The sequence below is a fragment of the Rhinichthys klamathensis genome, unplaced genomic scaffold (assembly GCF_029890125.1).
Source record: "Rhinichthys klamathensis goyatoka isolate OS25496 unplaced genomic scaffold, OSU_Roscu_1.1 h1tg000060l_1, whole genome shotgun sequence".
Lineage (NCBI taxonomy): Eukaryota > Metazoa > Chordata > Actinopteri > Cypriniformes > Leuciscidae > Rhinichthys > Rhinichthys klamathensis.
This window is the reverse complement of record NW_026606605.1, coordinates 2,789,541-2,811,660: the sequence shown is the minus strand read 5'-3', so window position 1 is coordinate 2,811,660 and position 22,120 is coordinate 2,789,541. Positions and strand designations below refer to the sequence as shown.

At 36.8% G+C, this 22,120-nt stretch overlaps 2 protein-coding genes across 5 annotated transcripts in view; one reads left to right on the top strand and one right to left on the bottom strand.

The window, feature by feature from the left end:
* Positions 1-487: 487 nt before the first annotated feature.
* On the bottom strand, positions 488-21,896 carry sgce (sarcoglycan, epsilon). Of its 4 annotated transcripts, XM_056249681.1 has the most exons (13): positions 21,710-21,895; positions 21,268-21,354; positions 12,797-12,919; positions 12,344-12,501; positions 11,344-11,416; positions 9,557-9,755; positions 8,321-8,483; positions 5,907-6,121; positions 5,298-5,324; positions 4,442-4,630; positions 3,692-3,735; positions 1,422-1,459; positions 1,207-1,324 (listed from the first exon to the last, which is right to left on the bottom strand). In XM_056249681.1, exons 1-13 carry the CDS (start codon positions 21,744-21,746, stop codon positions 1,274-1,276), a joined length of 1,404 nt encoding a protein of 467 aa, XP_056105656.1. In that variant the 5' UTR covers positions 21,747-21,895; the 3' UTR covers positions 1,207-1,273. The 4 variants fall into 4 exon arrangements, with proteins under 4 accessions (XP_056105658.1, XP_056105656.1, XP_056105657.1 ...); XM_056249683.1 differs by lacking the exon at positions 1,422-1,459 and having other exon boundaries at positions 488-1,324; positions 21,710-21,893; XM_056249682.1 differs by lacking the exon at positions 5,298-5,324 and having other exon boundaries at positions 21,710-21,896.
* ppp1r9a (protein phosphatase 1, regulatory subunit 9A) overlaps positions 19,994-22,120 on the top strand; it is a 58,414-nt gene continuing 56,287 nt past the window's right edge. The window contains exon 1 of the mRNA XM_056249672.1: positions 19,994-20,285. The gene's annotated coding sequence lies outside the window, so the exon portion shown is untranslated. The remainder of the gene's footprint in view (positions 20,286-22,120) is intronic.

The window sequence follows — 22,120 nt, the reverse complement described above, 5'->3', positions numbered from 1 at the left end:
TTTTTAAAAAAAATATATTACATGTAAAAAAAGAGTTAAATTTAATTCTCAGTTAAATGATAATGCTGTAAATAGATCCTTCATTATGTGCCATTGAGACAAGGCATATTGTTTGAGGCTGTATTCAGCCTAATAATTTCCATGGTGGCAATTCTTTCTAGTCACAAATACTGACATTTTGGTTGAAAAGTTGCATTTACTATGAAACTATTACATTTTTAATTTAATATATGTGAATTTAAAAGCAGCTACAAGGTATATTCTTTTTTTGCTTTAGTGAAAATGCATTTTTCTAAGCAAAGCAAAATGTGTACAGCCTGCCATCAACTGGCATATTCAAGCAACTGACCGTAAATGTTTATTTGTCTTTTTCACCTTGTTCATAAAACAAATTATTTGTATAGTTTGCTATAAGTTTTATTTAAAGAAACTTCAAAGGCCTCAAAGGAAATGGTTTTGTGTGTGTACGATACATTTTGTCCAAAAATGTGAAAATATTCATTTGATTTGGAAATGCATTCATCTTATTGTAAAGTCAATGTTGATAAATCCCTTCTCAAAAACATTTTCATTTCTGTTTAAGTATCTACACTCGCACCCCCAGAACAAACATGAGCCAATCTTATGTAGTGGCAAGTGTATTAGTTTATTTATCAAAACATATTTACTCGTATACTGTAAGAACAAAACAAACAATATCAACCTGTTAAGATCTCATTAAATGTGCCTCCATTAGTGGTAGGCCAAAGACAACTGGTATTTGGCAAAAAGTGAGTTTATTCACCTTTGTAAAAAAGTTTGACTCCAGTCCATATTTAAAGGGTACACTATGTAAGTTTTGGCACTCTAGCGGTTAATAAAACTGCATGCGTCTTGTGGATGAACACTGTAGCCGGAGCTACTTCTCTCTGTTTATGTCTATGACGAGTCACGCAAGTACTGGGATACTCCACGGTCGTCGTCCCACTCCATCTAAAATAGTCCCAATATAAACATTTATTATAGGCATACCGTAGTGACTCGGGATAAGGTAAAAACGCAGTTTGGAAGATGGATTAATGATGTACTCGCTTATTATATACATTTTGAAAATTACATAGTGTACCTTTGATGTTGATACTATTTTAAAAGTATATTTTTTAATGTGCCCATATCAACATTAGTTGTTCTGACACTGAATAATGTTGTTCTTTCAGATATGTGCATGAGAACACAGCTAGACATGCACATTTGGCAGGATTAAACAGGTACAAACGTAAAAAGACGGATGAGATCACAGGTTTAGAGCTTCGGCCACCTTTCTCTCCTCAGGAATACCATTTACCTATAACGAGAGGAACATTTCAGAAACATGAAACAGTTTATCTGATACCTTTTTTTTTTTTAAACACATGATCGCAGATGCAAAGAGTAATACTTGCCTCTAGCCTCCGAAAAGTTGACATACAATAATTATCTCCTTTGTTAGCATGAATGAATGAACAGTATGTTAGACAGGAAGAGATTTCACAGACGTCTGATGGCAGTTCATTATGTGGACACTGGGGTTCGCCAGAGACTAAGGGCCAGATTTACTAACGGTTTGCCCCAACACAACCCCTCTTTTGGCATTAAAAAACTACAGTCAGGATTTACTAGAGGCACACCGTGAAAAAATAGCGCTGAAAAGGCTTGGACACAGTTATTTTTTGCGGCTGACCTCACTGATTATGCATTTGTAGGAGTTTCCCTTTCAGAGGCAATATTTATGGGAGAGGATTTAAATGAACCATGCAACATGATTTACTAAGGTTTAGGCCATTATTTAACACCCAAAAAGCATGTCTTAAAGGCAGGGTAGGTGATTTGTTCTAGAAATGTTTTTTTTGTTATGCTGGTTGAAAGTTTCTTCACATCCTGATACATATGTTCTGAACGCAATGAAACAAAGTCCTACCTGCCTGTCAAGATATGTATTTCCATACCTATGAATCTGCAGCAGTCAGGTGGTACAGGTCAGTGCTCTTTAAGTTATGTTAATTGTAATTGTAATATTATGTGCTTTGAGACATGAGGTAGTTTAACGCCGTCTCTCGTGACGCTTTGCAAACTGTGCGTTCATGTGTTTTGAAGGAGGTGTGGCTTTGGAGACGCTCTGAAGGGAGGGTGGGATCTTATGCTTTCAAAGCTAGTTCGCTATTGCTAGCCTCTCTGAAAATCACCAACCCTTCCTTAAGCCACTTTGCGCCTGTGTTGTTAGTAGATCACACGCACCTAATTACAGTGTTTGGAAGAACGCCGTTTAAAATAACAGCGTTAGGTAACGACGTTATTTTTTCAGTAACGGGGTAATCTAACTAATTACTTTTCCCGTCGTTACAACGCCGTTAACGTTACTGGACGTTAAATGCGGTGCGTTACCACGGGCGTCAGTTTGGTTTGAAATGTGCTGGGGACAGAGACGCATTCGGAAGTGCATTTTCAGAAGTGCTGGATACAAACTTTGCAGCCTCTCTGCTCAACCCGTAAATAAGTCCATCGATTCGCAATTATTGTTTGAGTTCTTAAATGGTCTAGTGGTAGATCTTTTGCCAAGCGTGTCAGAGGTTACGGGTTCTAATCCACGATCGAATAGGTGTTTTTTTTCTCTCATCAAAACTGAATATATTCATCAGTGGTTACAGTCTATATCAAGCAAGGACACGTTTGTGTGCATTTTATTTTGTGATTTCACCAGAATGAATAGAGAGTCTCCACAACGGCGATAGATTGAAGAGCGCGTCCGAGTGAAGACTGCGCGCGCGCCACAAGAGAACAATGCAACTGATAGCAGCGGCCACGAGCGCTCAGCTTGAGTTCAAAACCAAAACAATTTAACACTAGATCTCTTATTTAATAGCAAACCAAATGAATGCTCTGCTAGTTAACTGGAGATGTTTTATTTATTTGTTTCTAAAAGTGGTACAAAATGACTCAAAATCGACACCTATGTGCGTTACTATGTATTGATTGAATAAACTGTGTAATCCGAACGCACCCCTGGGTCACACAGCTAATGAGGAGGTGGGTTAATAAGTGCAGGATAAACCTCTTGCTGACTGTCGACATGCAATAAATATAGAAAGTTATGTACAAACACCAGTCTGTTCTACTCATTTCAACTGACTTGTGAAAACTGCTCAAAAAAAAAATTAAAATTCTTTGACATAGCAACTTTTTTTTTTAACAGTAACGCAAATAGTTACTTTCCCTGTTAACGAGTTACTTTTATTATAGAGTAATTCAGTTACTAACTCAGTTACTTTTTGGAACAAGTAGTGAGTAACTATAACTAATTACTTTTATAAAATGTAACGTTCCCAACACTGCCTAATTATCATTGGCTCTGTTTGTTTGCGACCCTACGTGAATTTGCGCTGCTCTTGATAGGTCGCATTAGTCACTATGGAAATGATCCGACTGCTTCTGTTCTTTAATGTGCGAAAATGCGCAAATCCCCCACAGAACTTGTAATGGATTGCGGTCACACACTAATTTGATCTGTTTAGTAAATCTAGCCCTAAAGCACCAAAACTGCAATTAACATGGCTCTCTGAAAGAAGAATGACCACATTTGTTTTTGTTTTGTTAAAAAAAGTTAAAATCTATATCTGTCCGTACCAATGGGATGGAAAGCTTAGGGATCACATCAGTATTAGATTCTTCAACTTACCAGAGATCTGCTGCTGTGGTATTTGGATCTGATTTTGAAGATTTCTGTGAATAAACACAAAGCTTTGGTCAAGATGGGCATTACTAGCACTCTGGGATTCAGAACCAATTTCATTAATAAAAACAAAATGCCAGAATGATGTTCAATTGCATAAAAAAAAAAGGATTTCTTGCACAAAAGAGACATTGCGATCAGTGTCCAACTCACAAACTAATGGCTCCAACTTCTAAACAAATGACTGAGTTTTAATTCTATAATTCTATTTAATATATTTAATTATATTAATTCTATAAAGTTAAAGCCAGTAATTTGATTACACTCTTTTGCAAGAATTGTTTTAAATTTCTTTATTATAAAAAAATGATCTATTACACAGTTGGCAATGGAACTGAATTTCTTTTTCAAAATATATATTTCGTAAAAGTAGAATCATTAATGCAACCGTTAAGGAACCAAAATTGTTCAATGATTCCCATCCCAACTCATTTTCTGCATCATCTCAGCACATAATTTCTAGGTCAATCTTGCTGATGATAATACACATATGTTGTTTTTGATCTGTTCTAAGCTCTTCAAGTCCTTAGTGAGTTAATACCAGGGTACTGAGTGATTCAAGCTTGTTTTTAAAGATATAAACATTGGATTACAGCAACCTACTTTCTCAACTCTTCTTAAACCAGATCTGCCATTGCCAAACAAGAATTGTGCCTTACTTTCCCCCCAGAATTAAAGCAAAAGTGCCAGACTCACGTCTGCGTCTGCATGAGTGGCATGCTGGTGGTCTCGTAGTTGTCGGGGTGGATGGGCGGCACCACCTCTCCGCTCACAGGGTGAAAGACCGGCAGTGTCGAGAGAGGCCACGAGATCTCCCGGTTCTTAGACATGCTGCGAAGCTCCTTAGAAGACTTCTGAATGGAGCTGTGGTGAACCAGCTGAATACTGGGAATGGAGGGAGCAACCGAATTACTATTTATAGCAAATACATGCACAAAAAGTATAATAGAATATCTGATTAAGCAACCGATTAACATTTATGTAAACACTGAAGTACTAGCATAGCGCATGGTTCAGGGTTATTATCTAAAACTATTAACGGCATTTCTGTTAATTGAGATAAAGCTAAAATGTAATAAAATATAAATATTAGTTGAAAAACTTAAACTAAACGAAATCTTGGAAATAAACTGAAATAAGTTTAAGTTGAAACACTGAAGTTATTAACAGTAAAGAAATAAAAACTAAAACCAAAACTGACGGTGGAAAACCTAAATAGCAATATTTAAAAATATTATAAATATTAAAGCACATAACGAAATTACTAAAAAAAAGGGCTAATTATGAATATGTATGTCTTTTATCACACTACCTCGTTCCACAGTATGAATTATTTATTATAATTATAATAAGCTGGCATATATCTCTGTCTCTGAAGCAGCTGCCCATGATGACACCATGGAGACACAGAGGCGATTGTATGAATGAGATGGAAATGAACATGTCACCATGATGGAGGATTTGAGATAACATAACGTGGGAAAGGGGGACCTATCCAAAGAAAAGAGAAGGAGAAAGAAAAGGCCAAGACCACAGGAGAGGGCACACTTACTCTGGTGTTTGCATGTTTCTTTTTTCCCTAGAAACAAAACAAAATGACTGAATTAAATTCTAATATTAATAGTTAAAGACAACCACACAAAAGCCAATGGAGAGCGAGTCAGGAGGGGAATGGAGGGGTGCTGCTGATGATGATGATGATGATGATGATCTCCTTCAGGCTGAGCTTTGATGGTGAGTGACATCATCAGGAAACACACTGGGATTGGTTGATCATGTGGACGAAACATCTGTCGGAATGGCTCTAAATACAACAGATGGAACCTTTGGACTGAGTGTGCTTTGGTTAATGATTAAATGGTAAAAAAAAACTGATGCTTGATGAGGATGGTAAGCTGCTTTTTGGCAGGGATGCGACCCTGTCTTGCCTTTCAGAATTTGGCTGTACACACTAGAAAGCCCTTGTGATCTTCACTTAATTGATTCAAAAGACGCCATACTGGCACTACGTGGTTCATAATGATCAAAAAGGAATCTATCGTTTAAATGTTGATCATTAAACAGTGGCCATTGAGTACAAGTATTAAGTATAAGAGCAGGTTTGTGCTTGCTTGTGTGTGAAAGATTCACTTTCCCTAAGGGTTTAGCACAGCGAACTTACAGCCCTTCCCGTCGGCAGCACATGGAGTAGCCGAGGATGATGAAGAGGACCAGGGCGACGGCTGAGGGCACCGCCAGGGTGATCAGGAAGTCAGCGAAATAGTCTCTACTCTTCAGTAACTCAGAAGGTGGGTTGTACTCGCCGATGTCTGGCAGCACACCTGTGCCCGGGTCAGGACGGTTACTGTGCACAGGAACAACCTTAGTGATGTCCACCTTCAAGAGCAAAGACAAACTGGGCTCAGAAGAAAAAATGCTTCACATTGTTACAGAATTAATATATTGCGTATATATTCGTTTCTCCAAAAAAGTTGATTTTGAGGCACACTACCGTCCAAAAGTTTGGGGACGGTAAGATTTTTTTTTAATTTTACTGAAAGAAGTCTCTTATGCTCACCAAGCCTGCGAAAATACAGTAAAAACTGTTATATTGTGAAATATCATAACAATTTAAAACAACTGTTTTCTATTTTAATTTTAATTTTTTTACCTCTTAACCTGCCGCCGGCGGGCCCATTTGCCATTGCATGTTTAAAACAATATTATCTTAGTAAAAACCTAAAGTAATATTGCCAAACTATATATCATTTGAAAGCTTAAAATCTCTAGTTTTCATATTTGGTGGCTGTTATCTAAAATATATTACAGAGGAGCAGAAATTTATCAATTTGCAACAAGAATATTTCATATTCATTAGGAGTATTTAGGCCTTTATTTTGAAATAACAATAAACATGAAAAATCATGAAAGATTGGTAGAAACCTCAGTTTGTTTTCATGCCATGAGTTCAAAAGATAACACCAATTCCATTTTATGAGAAAAAAAGGTCTGAAAATGTTTTAAATATAAAGAAAAATGTATGGATTCTCGATTTGTGATGCGGCTGCGAGCTATAACGCTATAACGTAGTCTTTATGCATTTATTAGAGGTTTAATTCAAATCAAATACTGCCAAACCACCCATACTACTTCTGAATATGATGTCTACTTCATAAATTGTATGAAAATTATGGAAATACATGGTTCAGATCACTCAAAACATATGAAAATGGAGGCGCCCTTATATGGGCAGTAATGGAGTCTGGTGTTCACCTAGTGAAAAAGTTGGGTACTGCGCCCAAATAAAATCTTACTGAAAGCTCATTTTTTGAGATATCAACCTAAAATTTGGAATACAACTTGTTCAGATTTTTTACTTTAATTTTCTTGCAGTTTTAGAGTAAAATATATTTTGTAATATATATATTTTATATAAAATATTAATCATCATATTTTTACATTACACAATTTCATAAACTCAAACTTATATAACTTTTTTTCTGTTTCATTTTTTACAATTTCTAGACTTCTAGACTACAATAATCTGGAAAATGTCTTCTTTAAAACAAGACCAGCCATAGGTCTATATTCCAAAGCATTCCTGAATTACAACCATTTAAGTTTGGATAGTGATTTTTATGTCTATGCAAAAAAAAGGGGGGTGACAGTTAACAGGTTAAATTATTACTATATTTTTAAGTCTTCAGTGTCGCATGATCCTTCAGAAATCATTCTAATATGCTGATTTGGGGCTCAAGAAACATTTTTTTATTATTATCAATGTTGAAAACAGTTGTGCTGTCTAATATTTTTGTGTGGAAACTGTGATGCATTTATTTGAGGATTCTTTGATAAATAGAAAGAACAGCATTTATTTGAAACAGAAACCTTTTGTAACATTATAAATGTATTTACTGTCACTTTTAATCAATTTAATGCATCCTTGCAAAATAAAACATATTTTTTTATCTTATTGACCACAAACTTTTGAACAGTAATGTAGAAAAATGATGTTTTTGTACGTCCAATATTTTTATTTTGCCATCTAATGTTTGATGCCTCTAACATTAATCTAATATTTACTTTATCTCTAGGTTGTTAAGAATTACCAAAATGTAATAATTACAATTTGAAACATTTAATCTTTAAATGTGCAATGAGCAATGTTTCCTCAAAGTAGCTAGTTTTAAATGTATTTTATTTAAAATAATTTATAAACTAGAATTAATATAATTAGAATTTTGCTTTAAATATGATAAAAATTCTATTATTCAATAATAGTTGAAGTCGTAACTGAATGTTCTGCTATTACATGTAAAAATGTAAATGCTTATAATGTCTTTCTCAGTAAGTCTGTTAATAATAAAGTTACTGTTGGCACAAACAGCTAAATGTTTTTTCTACCAAAAGTTGGATATAAGGTAGAGTTGGAGTAATATGTGAGTTGAGATGATGGAGAAAAAAATAAAATAAAATAAAATCCAAACAATTGTCCCTGGTCTTTTATATATATATAAAAGTGCCTCTAAAAGCAAATGCCATGTTTATTTGCACACAACAGTGGATTCTATGGTGAACTGGAGACCTGGCGCTCACCAGAGAGATCTTGCACCAGTCGATGTTGAACTGAGCTCTGAACTTCTTATCACAGCTGATGACGGGCTCCATCTCCTGATTGCAACGCAGCTGGTTCTGTGGGGTCTCCACCTCTCGAAGGCATGACGAGAACGGCACGTCTGCTCCCACCATCACATACACACTGAACATCACAGAGGCTTAATGAAGAGCAAGCGTTTAAGCACAATGTTCACAAATATTCGTTTGAATTAACACTCAACATAACCATGATGCACAGAAATAAAGCATAAAGACAACAACAATAGGACTATATGGATACTATACATAATCTGTCTGCCTAGATGAATGTGTTTTCTGCTCTGAGACCTTCTAAAATGCCTTCATCTGGAACATTTTATCTTCTGTAAGGAGTACATGAATATTTGATGAACAACTTATGCTAACGCATGAGGGAATTCCTCTAAAGAAACGTGAACAGAGATGGGCAGCCTCTACCCTTACGTAAATTCACCACAGCCCAAAACAGTGTTTTTCTGCCTTCTCTGACAGGATGTTCTCTTTTTCAAGGTTTCTCAAGAACGTTACATCTCATATTTGTTGATATATATCACAATATGCTCAAGTTCTGTGCCAATAAGCTGTTTAAAGGGGACCTATTATGCTTTTGTACATTTTCACCTTTCTTCATATGTAATGTTACTGTCATGATAGGTCTGCAAAGTTACAAAGGCCGTCCAAAGGGTTTATTCTCTATATCAGAGACATACTGTTTCTGAACTCCCTGAAACGCCTCCATTGTAGTCTTGAGTTTTCTTTCAGGAACAAACACAGCACAATATTCCTCATTTAAATAATTCCCACACAAGGCATATGCAAAATAAAGGGGGTGAGGACTGGATGAGTTAGCAATGTGTTGAAACTCCCAGTTATGGTAAGGGGGCGTGACATTTCCCCAAACACGCTGAAGTGGTTGACCAATCACAACCAACTGGTCCAGCCGACCAATCAGAGCACATTGTGCTTTTCAGAAGGAGGGGCTTCATAGAAACAGGAACTAAACAGAGCGTTACTGACAGACTGGGGAGAGAGGTGCTGCAACAATGTCAAATATGTGAAAAATAAGGAGTTTTTTGAACATTCAAGCATGAAAACCTATTCTAGTAGCCCCAAAACAAAATCAAGTCTTTGTAAAAGGGCATAATATGTCCCCTTTAGTTAATTCTTTTTCAGTGTACAGTAATATTTAAGTCTTACCCCTCTTTCAGGTCATTGATGGGTAAAGGCACTCGTCCTCCCCGGTCCAGCGCTGAAGTGATGTTGATGGCATTAAGTCTCTCCGGCTGCCACACGTTCTTGACAGCACCGAGAAAATCTCCCAGCACCTCACTGGCCAACATCTCCTCAACGTTCATGTTCTTGATGAAGAACTCAGCCTGATAGGGCAAGGGAAACTCTGCCAGAGAGCAAAGATATGAGCATATCTTCCTGTATGCAATTACAAGTAATCCAAACTAGGCTACATAACAGTTGGGTAATAAGTTGGCTGTCATTTTGAAGTGTCTCTTTCTGGACGAGATGGCAGATGGTGGACTGCTTCACAGTGAGGTCACATCTGCACTGAAACAGTTGCTCAGCTTAAGGCTAAACACAGATAGTAAACTGAACAGGAATTTCAGAGCATTCAATGTCAATATTTTTGCAAATATAATGTGGTGAATATAAATCAGCTGCTAAAACATACAAACAAATGACGCTATTAGCTGTAGACCTGCTAATATTAGTTATTTGCTTTGAGATAAAGGCAATAATTACGCAGTTTAAATTTCAATCACATTTAGCCAAAGAATATAACAAAATATTTGTAAAGTACACAAAGATAGTCAAAGGTCTTCCTTCATACAAAACGGTTTGTGGGTTTAATCAGACTGCATTACAACGTATTTATAATTAATTATATATTTATTTTCACTCCATCAAAGTAAACCATATGGGCCTATTTTATTATAATTGTATTATTATATGCAATTCCGAGTAAAAAATTGCATATTAGGCTAACATATTAATTGACACAAACAAAGAAGAATTAAATGGTTAATCACAAATATTTTCACAAATTAATTTTTATAATAGTGATTAGCCGTTTAAAATATCATCTGTTTTTTTTTTTACTTTTACAACTAATATTAAAATAACTTGAAATCAATGGGTCTCATGCGTATGCACAAATTTGTGCGTGAAATCTGCGTACCAACGTCTTCACAAAGAAATGATGATTCACCAAAAAATATAGGAACAACTGAAACCACTCGTACGCAAAAAGCACTTACACTGTGTGGCCTGTTGAAAAGTTATATTTAACTATATTTACATGACTATATTATATTATATTATATTATATAAATGACAAAATCATACAATTTAATTTCATCTTATATATTTAATCATGTACAGTGAAAGAGTAAGAAAAGATGTGAAATAGTTTCAGCTCCGAGGATGCTCTGAATAAAGCTATATGATATACGCGTATGTATGTATCGCTGGCTAGTCAGAGGTCTGTAATCTGGGTCGGTATAAAAGGTGTTTATCGTGTTTGAACTGGTTTTGAGAATGGCACACTTGGCATTGCGCGAGGATCTGGCGAGAGTGAGACGAAAGACTGTAAAGGAAAGATTGTGCAGAAAGCCCAACCAAAGGAGATGGTTTGAGCGTGTTTATGCAAACGATTAACCTCGAGCACACGGACGCTCATTTAAAATACTCCAAATTCACTAACATTAGAAAGAGGTTAAGAACAAATTCATGTGGGAACGCACGTGTTGTAAATTAGGCGGAGATTTTTCATGAGAAGTTGAAAATACTAAAAAAATCCACGCAATTATTAGTGAATAAGACCCAAAGTCTGGCTGGTTTATTCTTACACAAACACATGGTTTCCATACTTTAGGATTAAGGTTTTCAGTCAAACAATAGAGTCTTTCTTTGAACATATGGCTGTATGTTATAATGAGATTTGCTAAATCAAAACTCCTCTTGGATCTCACCTTCTGTAGACATGATGTTTATGACCAAGTTGTGCCTGGCAGTTTCAAAAGTGCGTTTATTATACGCTGTAATCTGCAACACACAAGAGGGAAAGTTTAAGCCCAGCTCAGGACAGCTTTACATTCATACCATGCAGAGGATGTCAGAACCAAATGCAAACACAATATTTCTCAAGGGTATAGAAGAATATCAAAGCCAAATCCTTACATGAATCTAAAGCCTCAACAATGCACAAAGAGGAGATAAGCATTCTTATGCATACAAATTCAACTTTGCCCTGTTACTTTCTATTTTCCTAGAAAAAAAAGAAAAGATTTAATTACTTAACACTTATTTAAAACAAAACAGGGCCGTAGCCACAGTAGACACTGAAGTTACCCCAATAATTAGAAATGGTCAAATCCATATCTAATATAATCCAATATTTGATATTCTACACACTTCTCTGTTAGTTGTTTTAGGATGAAAAAAAAGTTTTAAAAGTAAAATTTTTAGGCTGGACTGCCTCAGAGGTCTACAGTGCTCGTCACTGTCAAAATTATTGAGATGGTCCATCAAATTTAAGAAGGCAGGCCTTACTATTCACAGAAGACGAGGTTTTAAGGGAGTAAAAAAACATGGTAAGATATAAGTAGCTAAATATTTATAGTTTGACAGCTGTTTTATGATAGAAATGTTGTCTGACAGTAATATCAAGTGATGCAAACTACTCAACTTTTTCAATCAAATCGGTGTTTTAATGAAAAAAATTTATTTGAAAAATCATTTCAGGATTTCATGTGATGCATAACTGAATGTGACGAGACAAGAAACGTTTTGCGTTTCCGACATGTTAGACACAAATAAGTGTCGAAATTTGTATTCGATTTAATGCATCCTTGTTGAATAAAAGTATACATTTCTTTCAAAGAAAAACCTTACTGACTTTTGAACAGCAGTGTATTTGAGGTCAGATGTAACAGAAAACTAATTCTAATAAGTCTACACATGATAACACACCTCGATGATGGTCGGCTTGCCCACATGATCAGCTGTTGGAGAGCCATAGAGGACTCCATCACTATGCGAGGTTCTTTGAATGTACCGCAACCATCCGGGCCTGTCTGGATAGCCTTTAAGGTTAGTGTTAAATGTGATGGGGTCGTTACTCGAATCACCTGAAATGAAATAATTACTTTACTTAAACAACTAGGTATGAAAGGTTGTGCTTATTGCCAATTGTGCTTTTACAAAAAGGTTGCTGCAATGCAAAAATATTATTGAGACAAATGTTCATAATGTTTATGTGTAATGTTTCCTTAGAAGATATAGGCCCTCAGACCCTGACATGTAAACTAAGATTTATATGTTTGATGTGCAGTGATATACAAAGTGCAATGTGAACAGGTGTTTCATAAAAATGAATATAGTGAAACATTTATTCTGTATAGGCATGCTATTGTGTAAGTATACCTGCTTTCGGATACGGTGGGAACTCCCCTTTAAAGTGTTCTCTCTCTAGCACATGAACGAAAAGCACTCCGGCAGAAGGATAAACGTTGCGGTCCGCGTGTGACTTAGAGAGGATGGTGACCACTGGTGCAGATAGAAATGATAAAAGAGTTATTAAGAGCAGTGTGATGTGGCAGACAAAATTCCCTCACTGCACACACTAAAGAAATAGCTATTATTATAATATGTGTGTGTGTGTGTGTGTGTACACACACATACATAGGCTATATATGTATATGCTACCTTCAAAAGTTTGGAGTAATAATTTTGGGTAAAACTTTTTTCAAGAATTGAACACTTATATGGAAGCTTGTTTCCGCCACAGAATGAAAAATAAAAAAGGTAATTGCGACTTTTTATCTCACAATTCTGACTTTTTTTCTCACAATTGCGAGTTTACATCTCGCAATTCTGACTTTATAACACACAATTGCGACTTTATTTCACGCAATTCTGACTTTATAACCTGCAATTGCGACTTTATATCAATAAATTCTGACTTTATATCTCGCAATTCTGACTTTATAACACGCAATTGCGACTTTATTTCACGCAATTCTGACTTTATAACCTGCAATTGCGACTTTATATCAATAAATTCTGACTTTATATCTCGCAATTCTGACTTTATAACACACAATTGCGATTTTATATCACGCAATTCTGACTTTATATCTCGCAATTGTGAGAAAAAAAGTCAGAATTGTGAGATAAAAAGTCGCAATTACCTTTTTTATTTTTCATTCTGTGGCGGAAACAAGCTTCCATATAAGTGTTAAATTCTTGAAATTCAGAATTTATTGATATAAAGTCGCAATTGCGTGTTATAAAGTCAGAATTGCGAGATATAAAGTCAGAATTGATTGATATAAAGTCAAAATTGCGTGTTATAAAGTCAGAATTGTGAGATATAAACTATTCTGAGGTGAAAAAAGTTAGTCTTTTTCCCCCCTTAGAATTGGCCTGATAACTCGCAATTATGTGTTATAAAGTCAGAATTGCGAGATGTAAACTCGCAATTGTGAGAAAAAGTCAGAATTGTGAGATAAAAAGTCGCAATTCTGTCTTTTTTTCTCGCAATTGCGACTTTATTTCTCAGAATTGCGACTTTATATCTCGCAATTGCGACTTTATTTCTCACAATTGCGACTTTATATCTCGCAATTGCGACTTTATTTCTCACAATTTTGACTTTATATCTCGCAATTGTGAGATAAAAAGTCGCAATTGTTATTTTTATTTTATTTATTCAGTGGCGGAAACAAGCTTCCATACATTAAGGACACATCAAATTGATAAAAAATGTATAATGTTGCAAAAGATTTCTATTTAAAATAAATGCTGTTCTTTTGACCTTTCTATTCATCAAAGAATCCTGGAGAAAATGTATCATGTTTTCCACAAAAATATGAATCCGCAAAACTTTTTTCAACATTGATAATAATAAGAAATGTTTCTTGAGCAGCAAATCAGCATATTAGAATGATTTCTGAAGGATCATGTGACACTGAAGACTGGAGTAATTCAGCTTTCCATCACAGGAATAAATGACTTTTTATAATATTTTCAAATACAAAACAGCTATTTTAAATAGCAATATTTAAATTTCACAATATTACTATTTTTATCAAATAAATGAAGCCATGGTGAGCATAAGATACTTTTTCAAAAACAATAAAAATATTATCGACCCCAAACTTTTGAATGGTATATAAAAACCTTAATTATGAACATAACATTGTCATATTTACTTAACAAAAACTACAATTTTGTTGTTTCATAATAAATTATTTGATGTTTTAAGAAAAACACAGACATAACAGATGTTACAATTTATTAGATTATGTTAAATATTATTTAGAGCTTGATAATGTAAACTGTCTATTTTATTTTTAATACATTTATGTAACAGGGGTGTGTTTCTTTCTTCTAAAAACCATGTGGGAGTGTGTGAGAATGTGTTATGTGAGCGAGTGGGTGAGCGTGTCTTGGGCATTAGGCCATCGAGTCTCATTGGCTGGCGGACAGTAGTACAGTGAATCACAATCTCTGAACACTCAAACCCTGCACGCTCAATGCAACTCTCACACGCCATTCCCCACCCCTCGCTTTTTGTTTCTCTGGCACAACACACACTATTATTTAAGAGATAGTTTTTTCCCATCAGTTTATAATGGTTGTCAGTGTATCTTTCTTTTCTCACTTTGAGTCAGTTGAGAGGAAGCTGGTTTTGAATCTCTGCTGCACTGGGAGAACGCAACTACAGAAACGCTAGATTCCTTCACGCTTTCAAACACAAAACAGCTCCTAGTACATCACTCAAGGCCCAGCGTGTGCTTACACCGAGGCTGCAGCTCGCTCAAACACATTAAGCTGATCAGAACAGCACAAACCAAGAGTGATCACAAGACATCTGGAAGCATAAATGGGTTACACAAAGAGAGCTGACATAAATATGAACACATAAAGATAAAATAATCTTTTGATACATCAACAAACTAAACAACATGTTTAATGCCTATAAGAGTATATAATGCGCATCAAATATATTTCATATATATTTACATAAAGGATATACAGTTAATATTTGTATTAACATTTTATTTAAATTAATCAAATAAATGTAATTTTTTTCTATGCAAATTACACCCTATTTCCAAAACTCATGACTCTTCGCTTAATGCAATGTTATGCTATTGCTGCAGAAAGAGTGTTTTTGTAAATTTTGTAGCGATTACTGATGCAATGCAGACAGTGCATGCAAATAAACAACACTCTCGGCAAGCACGATTCATTCTTAGTGAGTTACGAAATTATGTCCATCAATAAAGGCCTGTTTACACTAACACAATAATTTGCCTCAAAAATTTTATTTGAATGAACGGCTGTTTTTTTTTTTTTTTTTTTTTTTTTTTTTTTACCTTTATTTAACCAGGAAGTCCCTTGAGACTGAAATCTCTTTTCCGAGGGAGACCTGGCCAAGACGGCACACCAGTTACAATTTAAATACAAATACAACACAGTCAAAAACAATCAAACAAGCATCTCACATAAAAGAAAAGAACAGGTCACATATGGCAGTTACACTTTTGAATTATATGGCATTTTAACATGGCCTTAAATTCATTTAATGGGACTAGATCATGGGCTGTTAATGCATAATTTAAGGCACAAATATTTGCAACAGATTTCAAATCTCTTTTCCTTCACACTGCGATGAAAACTGGGCAAATTCGGACTTCTGGTCACACGCCCAGAGTTGTGACATAAAACTGCGATTGCAAACAAACTGTTTTGTTTAGCGACAGTGAATAGCACAGGAAGAATCCAGAACCGGCTCTCTTGTCTCTGTACTCTTGTATTTGTTTTATATATATATATATATATATATATATAAAATGAGGTTCGGGTGACCTAACTTCACGGACCTTTCCCGATCTCGTCCACTTCTTTCTCTACCCCCTTCGCTTCCTGTCTACATACTGTCCTGTCATAAAAAAAGGCAATTTTTTTTTTTTTTCTAAACAGTGAATCCAAAATCGCCCAACTTAAAGGGATAGTTCACTTTGAAATTAATGTTTGATATGTTTTAGCTTACCTCAAGGGCATCCAAGATGTAGGTATCTTTGTTTCCACAGTATTTTCAATTTTGATATTTTTAGGTCAAACCGTTCTTGTCTGTCAGTCATATAATGCAGGTCTATGGTCACTTCCTCAAAGAGCATGCACAGAGAAGTCCAAATTAAACATGATTTAATGACTCGTAAATGTAAGTACACATTGATGGCCTAAGACAGGAAACGAGCGGTTTGTGTGAGAAAACGAACAGTATTTATATTGTTTTTACCTCTTGTAAACATAGCCACGTCCAAGTGATCTGATGGCGCCGGCGCTTCGGTCTTTTCCGGCAAGTGCCGGAAGTGATCTCTCGCGCGTGTACGTCACTCATTCTTTACACAGAACAGAGATTGTAGGTAAGACGGCTAATTAAAAGGGTACTAATTTGCGCTTATCCGGGATGTTTAAACCGTCGTAAAAGAAAACAATAAAACAAAAACAAAAAAAACAACAATTGTATGAGTGACGTACACGCGCGAGAGATCACTTCCGGCGCTTGCCGGAAAAGACCGAAGCGCCCGCGCCCTTAGAACACTTGGACGTGGCTGTGTTTACAAGAGGTAAAAACGATATAAATACTGTTCGTTTTCTCACTCAAACCGCTCGTTTCGTGTCTTAGGCCATCAATGTGTACTTACATTTTCGAGTCATTAAAGGTGCTCTATGTAACTTTTCTACTAAAATGAATCCTTTTTTTATTGCCTGTGTGTGAAGGGGTTGTAATCACACATTAAAATGATCCACTTGTCGAGTTTTGCTATTACCTCTGAAGGCCAGTATTCCTATTTCTATGTGAAGTCTCCGGGTCGGATTTACTGCGAAATCCAACGGATGTGACGTGCATGCGCGCTCCCGAGCCTCTCTCCTTATATACAGTCTATTGTAGACGGTCAGGGAGTTACGTCCGGTTAAAGGCGCACGTTTTTCGGCTTATATCTCAGTCAATCTTTGATCAATATTTCCAAAGCTCTAATCGTTCGTAGTGCTGGACGGGGCCTTTCGAACGAGCCCACCCCCGAGGTCCAACTCGCCCGGCTCAACAAGGGTTCCCCTGGGACCCCCTCCCCCGAATTTGAGCTCTCTGGGTCTTTGCGTTCCAGAGATACGAGCGATTTTCTTCTGAGATCGTGACGTCACCGGCGTCCGCAATTTTGCAGCGCGCCCGATGGTTTTCTGCTAATATCTCCGCGAAAACACCACCAAAAACTAGGGATGTAACGATTCACTCATCTCACGATGCGATACGATTCACGATACTGGTTTCACGATACGATTTTCTCACGATTTTTTTAACAAATGAGATTTAAGACAAAAGTGTCCCTTTTATTATTTCTCAGACAAAATGCTGCACATTTCTTTTTAATTTAGAATATATTTGTCAAATAATAAAACTACATTAAAAAAATTCCCTTCAAGGTTGTTTCAACTCAGTCTTTCTGTCTGTTTGGTCAAGAGGCTGGACACTGGTACCTTCGCACACTATGTAAAAGACTGTGTAAAATTAGTAGTACCAGATTGACAGGGGTTTTACATTGTAATAAAGGCAAGATTCTAATTTTGTTATAATTTGTATCATTACACTAGTAAGAGTAAAAAAAAACACATTTAGAGAAAGAGATAGTAAAATAAATACAACACCTGGTTGCCACGGAAACACTGATGCACCTTGTGATCTCCGTGGCTCTCGCAATTGTAGTATTAATGACTTTTACATGAAAACGGAGGTGACTGGTGTTACTCACGGTGGTGATTATTATTAGTCTACGGAAAGTCAAAATGCCGCCACACCTCCGATTTGAATGAGTCAACGTCAACATCTACGCTTGCCGTCGCCAAAGCCATGTCTACTGTTTGACGGCACGTGCACACCAGTCTATGGCACACACTGGTGCGGCGCGAGCGGAGCAAACCGAGCGTTTTCAGTTCATTCCTATGGAAGTTGAGCTTGGCTCACACAAGATCAAGTTCCATGAATGAAGTGAAAACACTCGCTAGCTTCACGCCAGTGTGTGCTCGCTGCTATTGTGCTATTGTAAAGCGAGGTTCACAACTTCACAGTAGGCTATAGTAAACGCGCCCTGCGGTTTAAAACGTGTATCGCGATTCGTTTAACATTTCAACCGACTTGAATCGTCACACATTTTTATCGATTTTCAACCGGTTGCGAGTGAATCGTTACATCCCTACCAAAAACTAAGGAACTTATATGGTTCTTTTCAGCTCGACTAGATGGTCCCAACGAGCTAACCAACTAGAGATCCGTCAAGTATTCGCCGAGATATTTGCGTAATAGACGGTATTGTCTATGAGTTCGAGCACGAGCGCTCTTGTAAAATTTGGTTGCAATCTGAAACATCACCACTAGAGGCCGCTAAAAGTTACGTAGAGCACCTTTAAATCATGTTTAATTTGGACTTCTCTGTGCATGCTCTTTGAGGTGGTGACCATAGACCTGCATTATATGACTGACAGACAAGAACGGTAATCAGAATTGAAAATACTGTGGACACAAAGACACCTACATCTTGGATGCCCTTGAGCTAAAACATAAAAAAAATTTTTTTTAAAGTGAACTATCCCTTTAAAATAGTGTTTAAGCAAAGTGACAGACGGCCGACTGATGCCGACAATCACCAGATTACAGCACATCCCTTTTCAGACGTTCCACGATCTTACAAATGCCAACTGAACATGTTCAATCGGTGGAAACAAGTCCCAATCAACGCCAACAGACACCGACAGACACACTGATCCGACAAAACCCAACAAAGTCTGTTGCCATTGGTTTGCGTCTGTCGGTGCGTTGTGAATTGGCCTTTTGACTTCCTTTCTTCTCCATGAGAAGTGGGTGTCTGAAGCAGAAAGTTGTGCAGAGCTTTGTGTCATGGCGTAACCTGGTATTTCTGCTTTTCTTGGCAGTAAGCACAGTTTTTAAGCATGCAATAACATGTGAAAATCTAACCGATTTGGTGTGAACATGCCTTAAGACTACGCAATGATCTATGTTAATGTGTAGATATCACAGAAATCCACACTTAATGCAAACATCCATGCACTGTTATGGGCTTTCTGAACAGCTGTGTATTAACTAATGCTGTTATCCATGATGGGGTATTGATCTGTTTCTGCGGTGTTGATGGCTGTGGTTTTGTACGTGTCCACAGATGCATGCTTTGAATAATTGGAGTGCCAGATGGTTTATTCTGTCACCCTGTGGGCGACCTTAGCCCAGAGCCTGCTATAAACCCGACAGAGACAAAACCACATCCCAAACCCTCTGAAATGATTTGAATACTATGTGAACTCAAGGAAAACAGAAGGTGATCCTCAACACTATATTCTAATAGATCAACCATTAATGGGTAATGGCAAACTTTGCGACACTAAGTAATGGCAGAGAACACACACATGCGCAAACTCACACAAATTACTGACGGGCCCTTTAGTAGAAATGGCTAATCCTGGTTTATGATTTTATGGGCCGACCTTGTGAAGATATTCATTACGTGCCAACTGAGGAAAGACATTTTCTTTTTCGCTCCCTCCCTTTTCGTGACACAGCCGGGGATGTCCTACTGAACTGTCGAATCAGCTCTGTGCTGACTTCTCTTTTCCGGTCAAGAGGAATTCATGCACTTCACGATTCATAGGGAAGAAAAGAAACAGTGCAGACTACTTGCAGGATTGTGAAGACGTCAAACTGTTCAAAGTACTGCGCCTGGAAGTCAATGTTATGCACAAAACTGGGTCAGCCTGTCAAGACTAAGCTGTAGCCGGGAACACACTCATGGTGAAGTGAAAGAATGCTTTTCTCAAGCCGTCCATTTATCAGGTAATGCTGATTCTCATTTTGATACATTTGAAGAAGTGAATACCTTCATTTATAATGCTAAATGTATTATGCAGATCAAACAATTTATGTCAAACTGTAAAGCATTGTAAAAAAAAAAAAACATGTTATATATTAGAGGCTGCATCACTGGGCTACTGCATGTTATAGCCTAATATACAAGCCAGTTTTGTTAAAGAAGTAGTTCTTCCCCTTCCTATTTCAAAAGAGTCAAGAGGAAGGTGTATTATACAGGTTGGTGATTCAGCAGGGTGGCAGGTGTTAAGCCCAAAAAGCTTTGCACAGGAAAGTGCTGTGCGTGTGTTACGATCACTTCAAACACATCGGCTTTGTCTCAAAAACCTAGTGAGCTGCCTACCTAGTCAGCATTTTGAACATCACAGGAACATACACCATTTTGGCTGTCTGGTTTAAGCGTTCCTATGAAGCCGAAAGATTCTGTATTGGTATTTTGTAAACAAATCAGTGTTTTAATTAAATCTTTAAAGTGAACAAACCCAACCGTTGGGTTTAAAATTTTAATAAAAAAATGTAAACCAACTGTTGGGTTTGTCCATATTTGACCCAAACATGGATTGAAACAACACAGCATTTTTTAGAATAAGTCTTTCTAGTTCACTTGACTCATTTTTTATTCACCTACTGCACATCTCTCCATTATAAAATAAATGATTGCATTGGGTGATTATTAGCCTACAGTTGTTATTTTTCTTGATTCACAGCAGTTGTCAAAATTAATAAAATTATAGATTTGCTTTGTTATTTTCAATAGTCAACTCTAGTCGATTTGTTGCTGTAAATAAAAAAATAAAACATTAATCACCTGCAGAGAAAAAGGCCACTAAATGAATCAGTGAACCAATTCAAAAGATTCGAGTCACTGGAATGAATCACATTCCCCAGCACTACTAAGACAGGCAGCATACTAGTTTTTGAGACACATCCAGTCTTTCCAATCACTCACCGCCAGTCTGAAACACAGATCTCTGTTTGGAGTCGATTAAAGCCAAGCTTTGGCCGTCTATGCCACTGACAGAACGAACAATTGCGGCTTTTACAACGGACAAAGAGGAATGATAGATGTGAAAATAGCATAAAACAATTTACTATGAAAAACGTTATCGTAATCTTACAAGAAGCAAATGAACCAATGTATGTAGTTTGCTATTAGCAACAGTATAATACCAAACGGAATGTGTTAAATAATATATTACAGGTGGAATTCGCGATATTAACGTCAACACGCTGATACCATCTCTGAATTATCAGTTAACTGTCATTCGGTTTATTATTATGGTGTAATGAGCACGAGAGCTATTCCGTTAGCCAGCAAGCTAAGTTAGCTCTCATCCAACGGAAAAGAACGAGTATTTCTCCCAGTGTCGTCGTCTCAAGTCTATACGTACCCACTACGAGCCCCACGAAAATGCCGACCGAGGCCATCGTTCAGTTGCCGCAGTGGCTCTTAACAGCACACATTTGAGGAATCGCTGGTGGTCCTCGGGATGTGACTGTGACAGCCATAAGCATCATCATCATCATCCTCCTCCGCTGCTCGGATTCCTCCCACTCACTGAAGCTGATGGGCGCTGGTTGGCTGAAAACATCTGGCGCAGATGCTGGAAAAAAATAATAATCACAAGCTATATTTACAGGGGGACACGGTTAGGACGGGGTGGTGGAAAACATAGGTAGCACATACCATACAGTAATTCTTTTTTTTAATGCCAATCGAATTGCGTAAGCATATGTTTTATTTTATTTATATTTATATAATCTTTATAAGTTTAGTTTAGCCTGAATAATATCTACCCAAC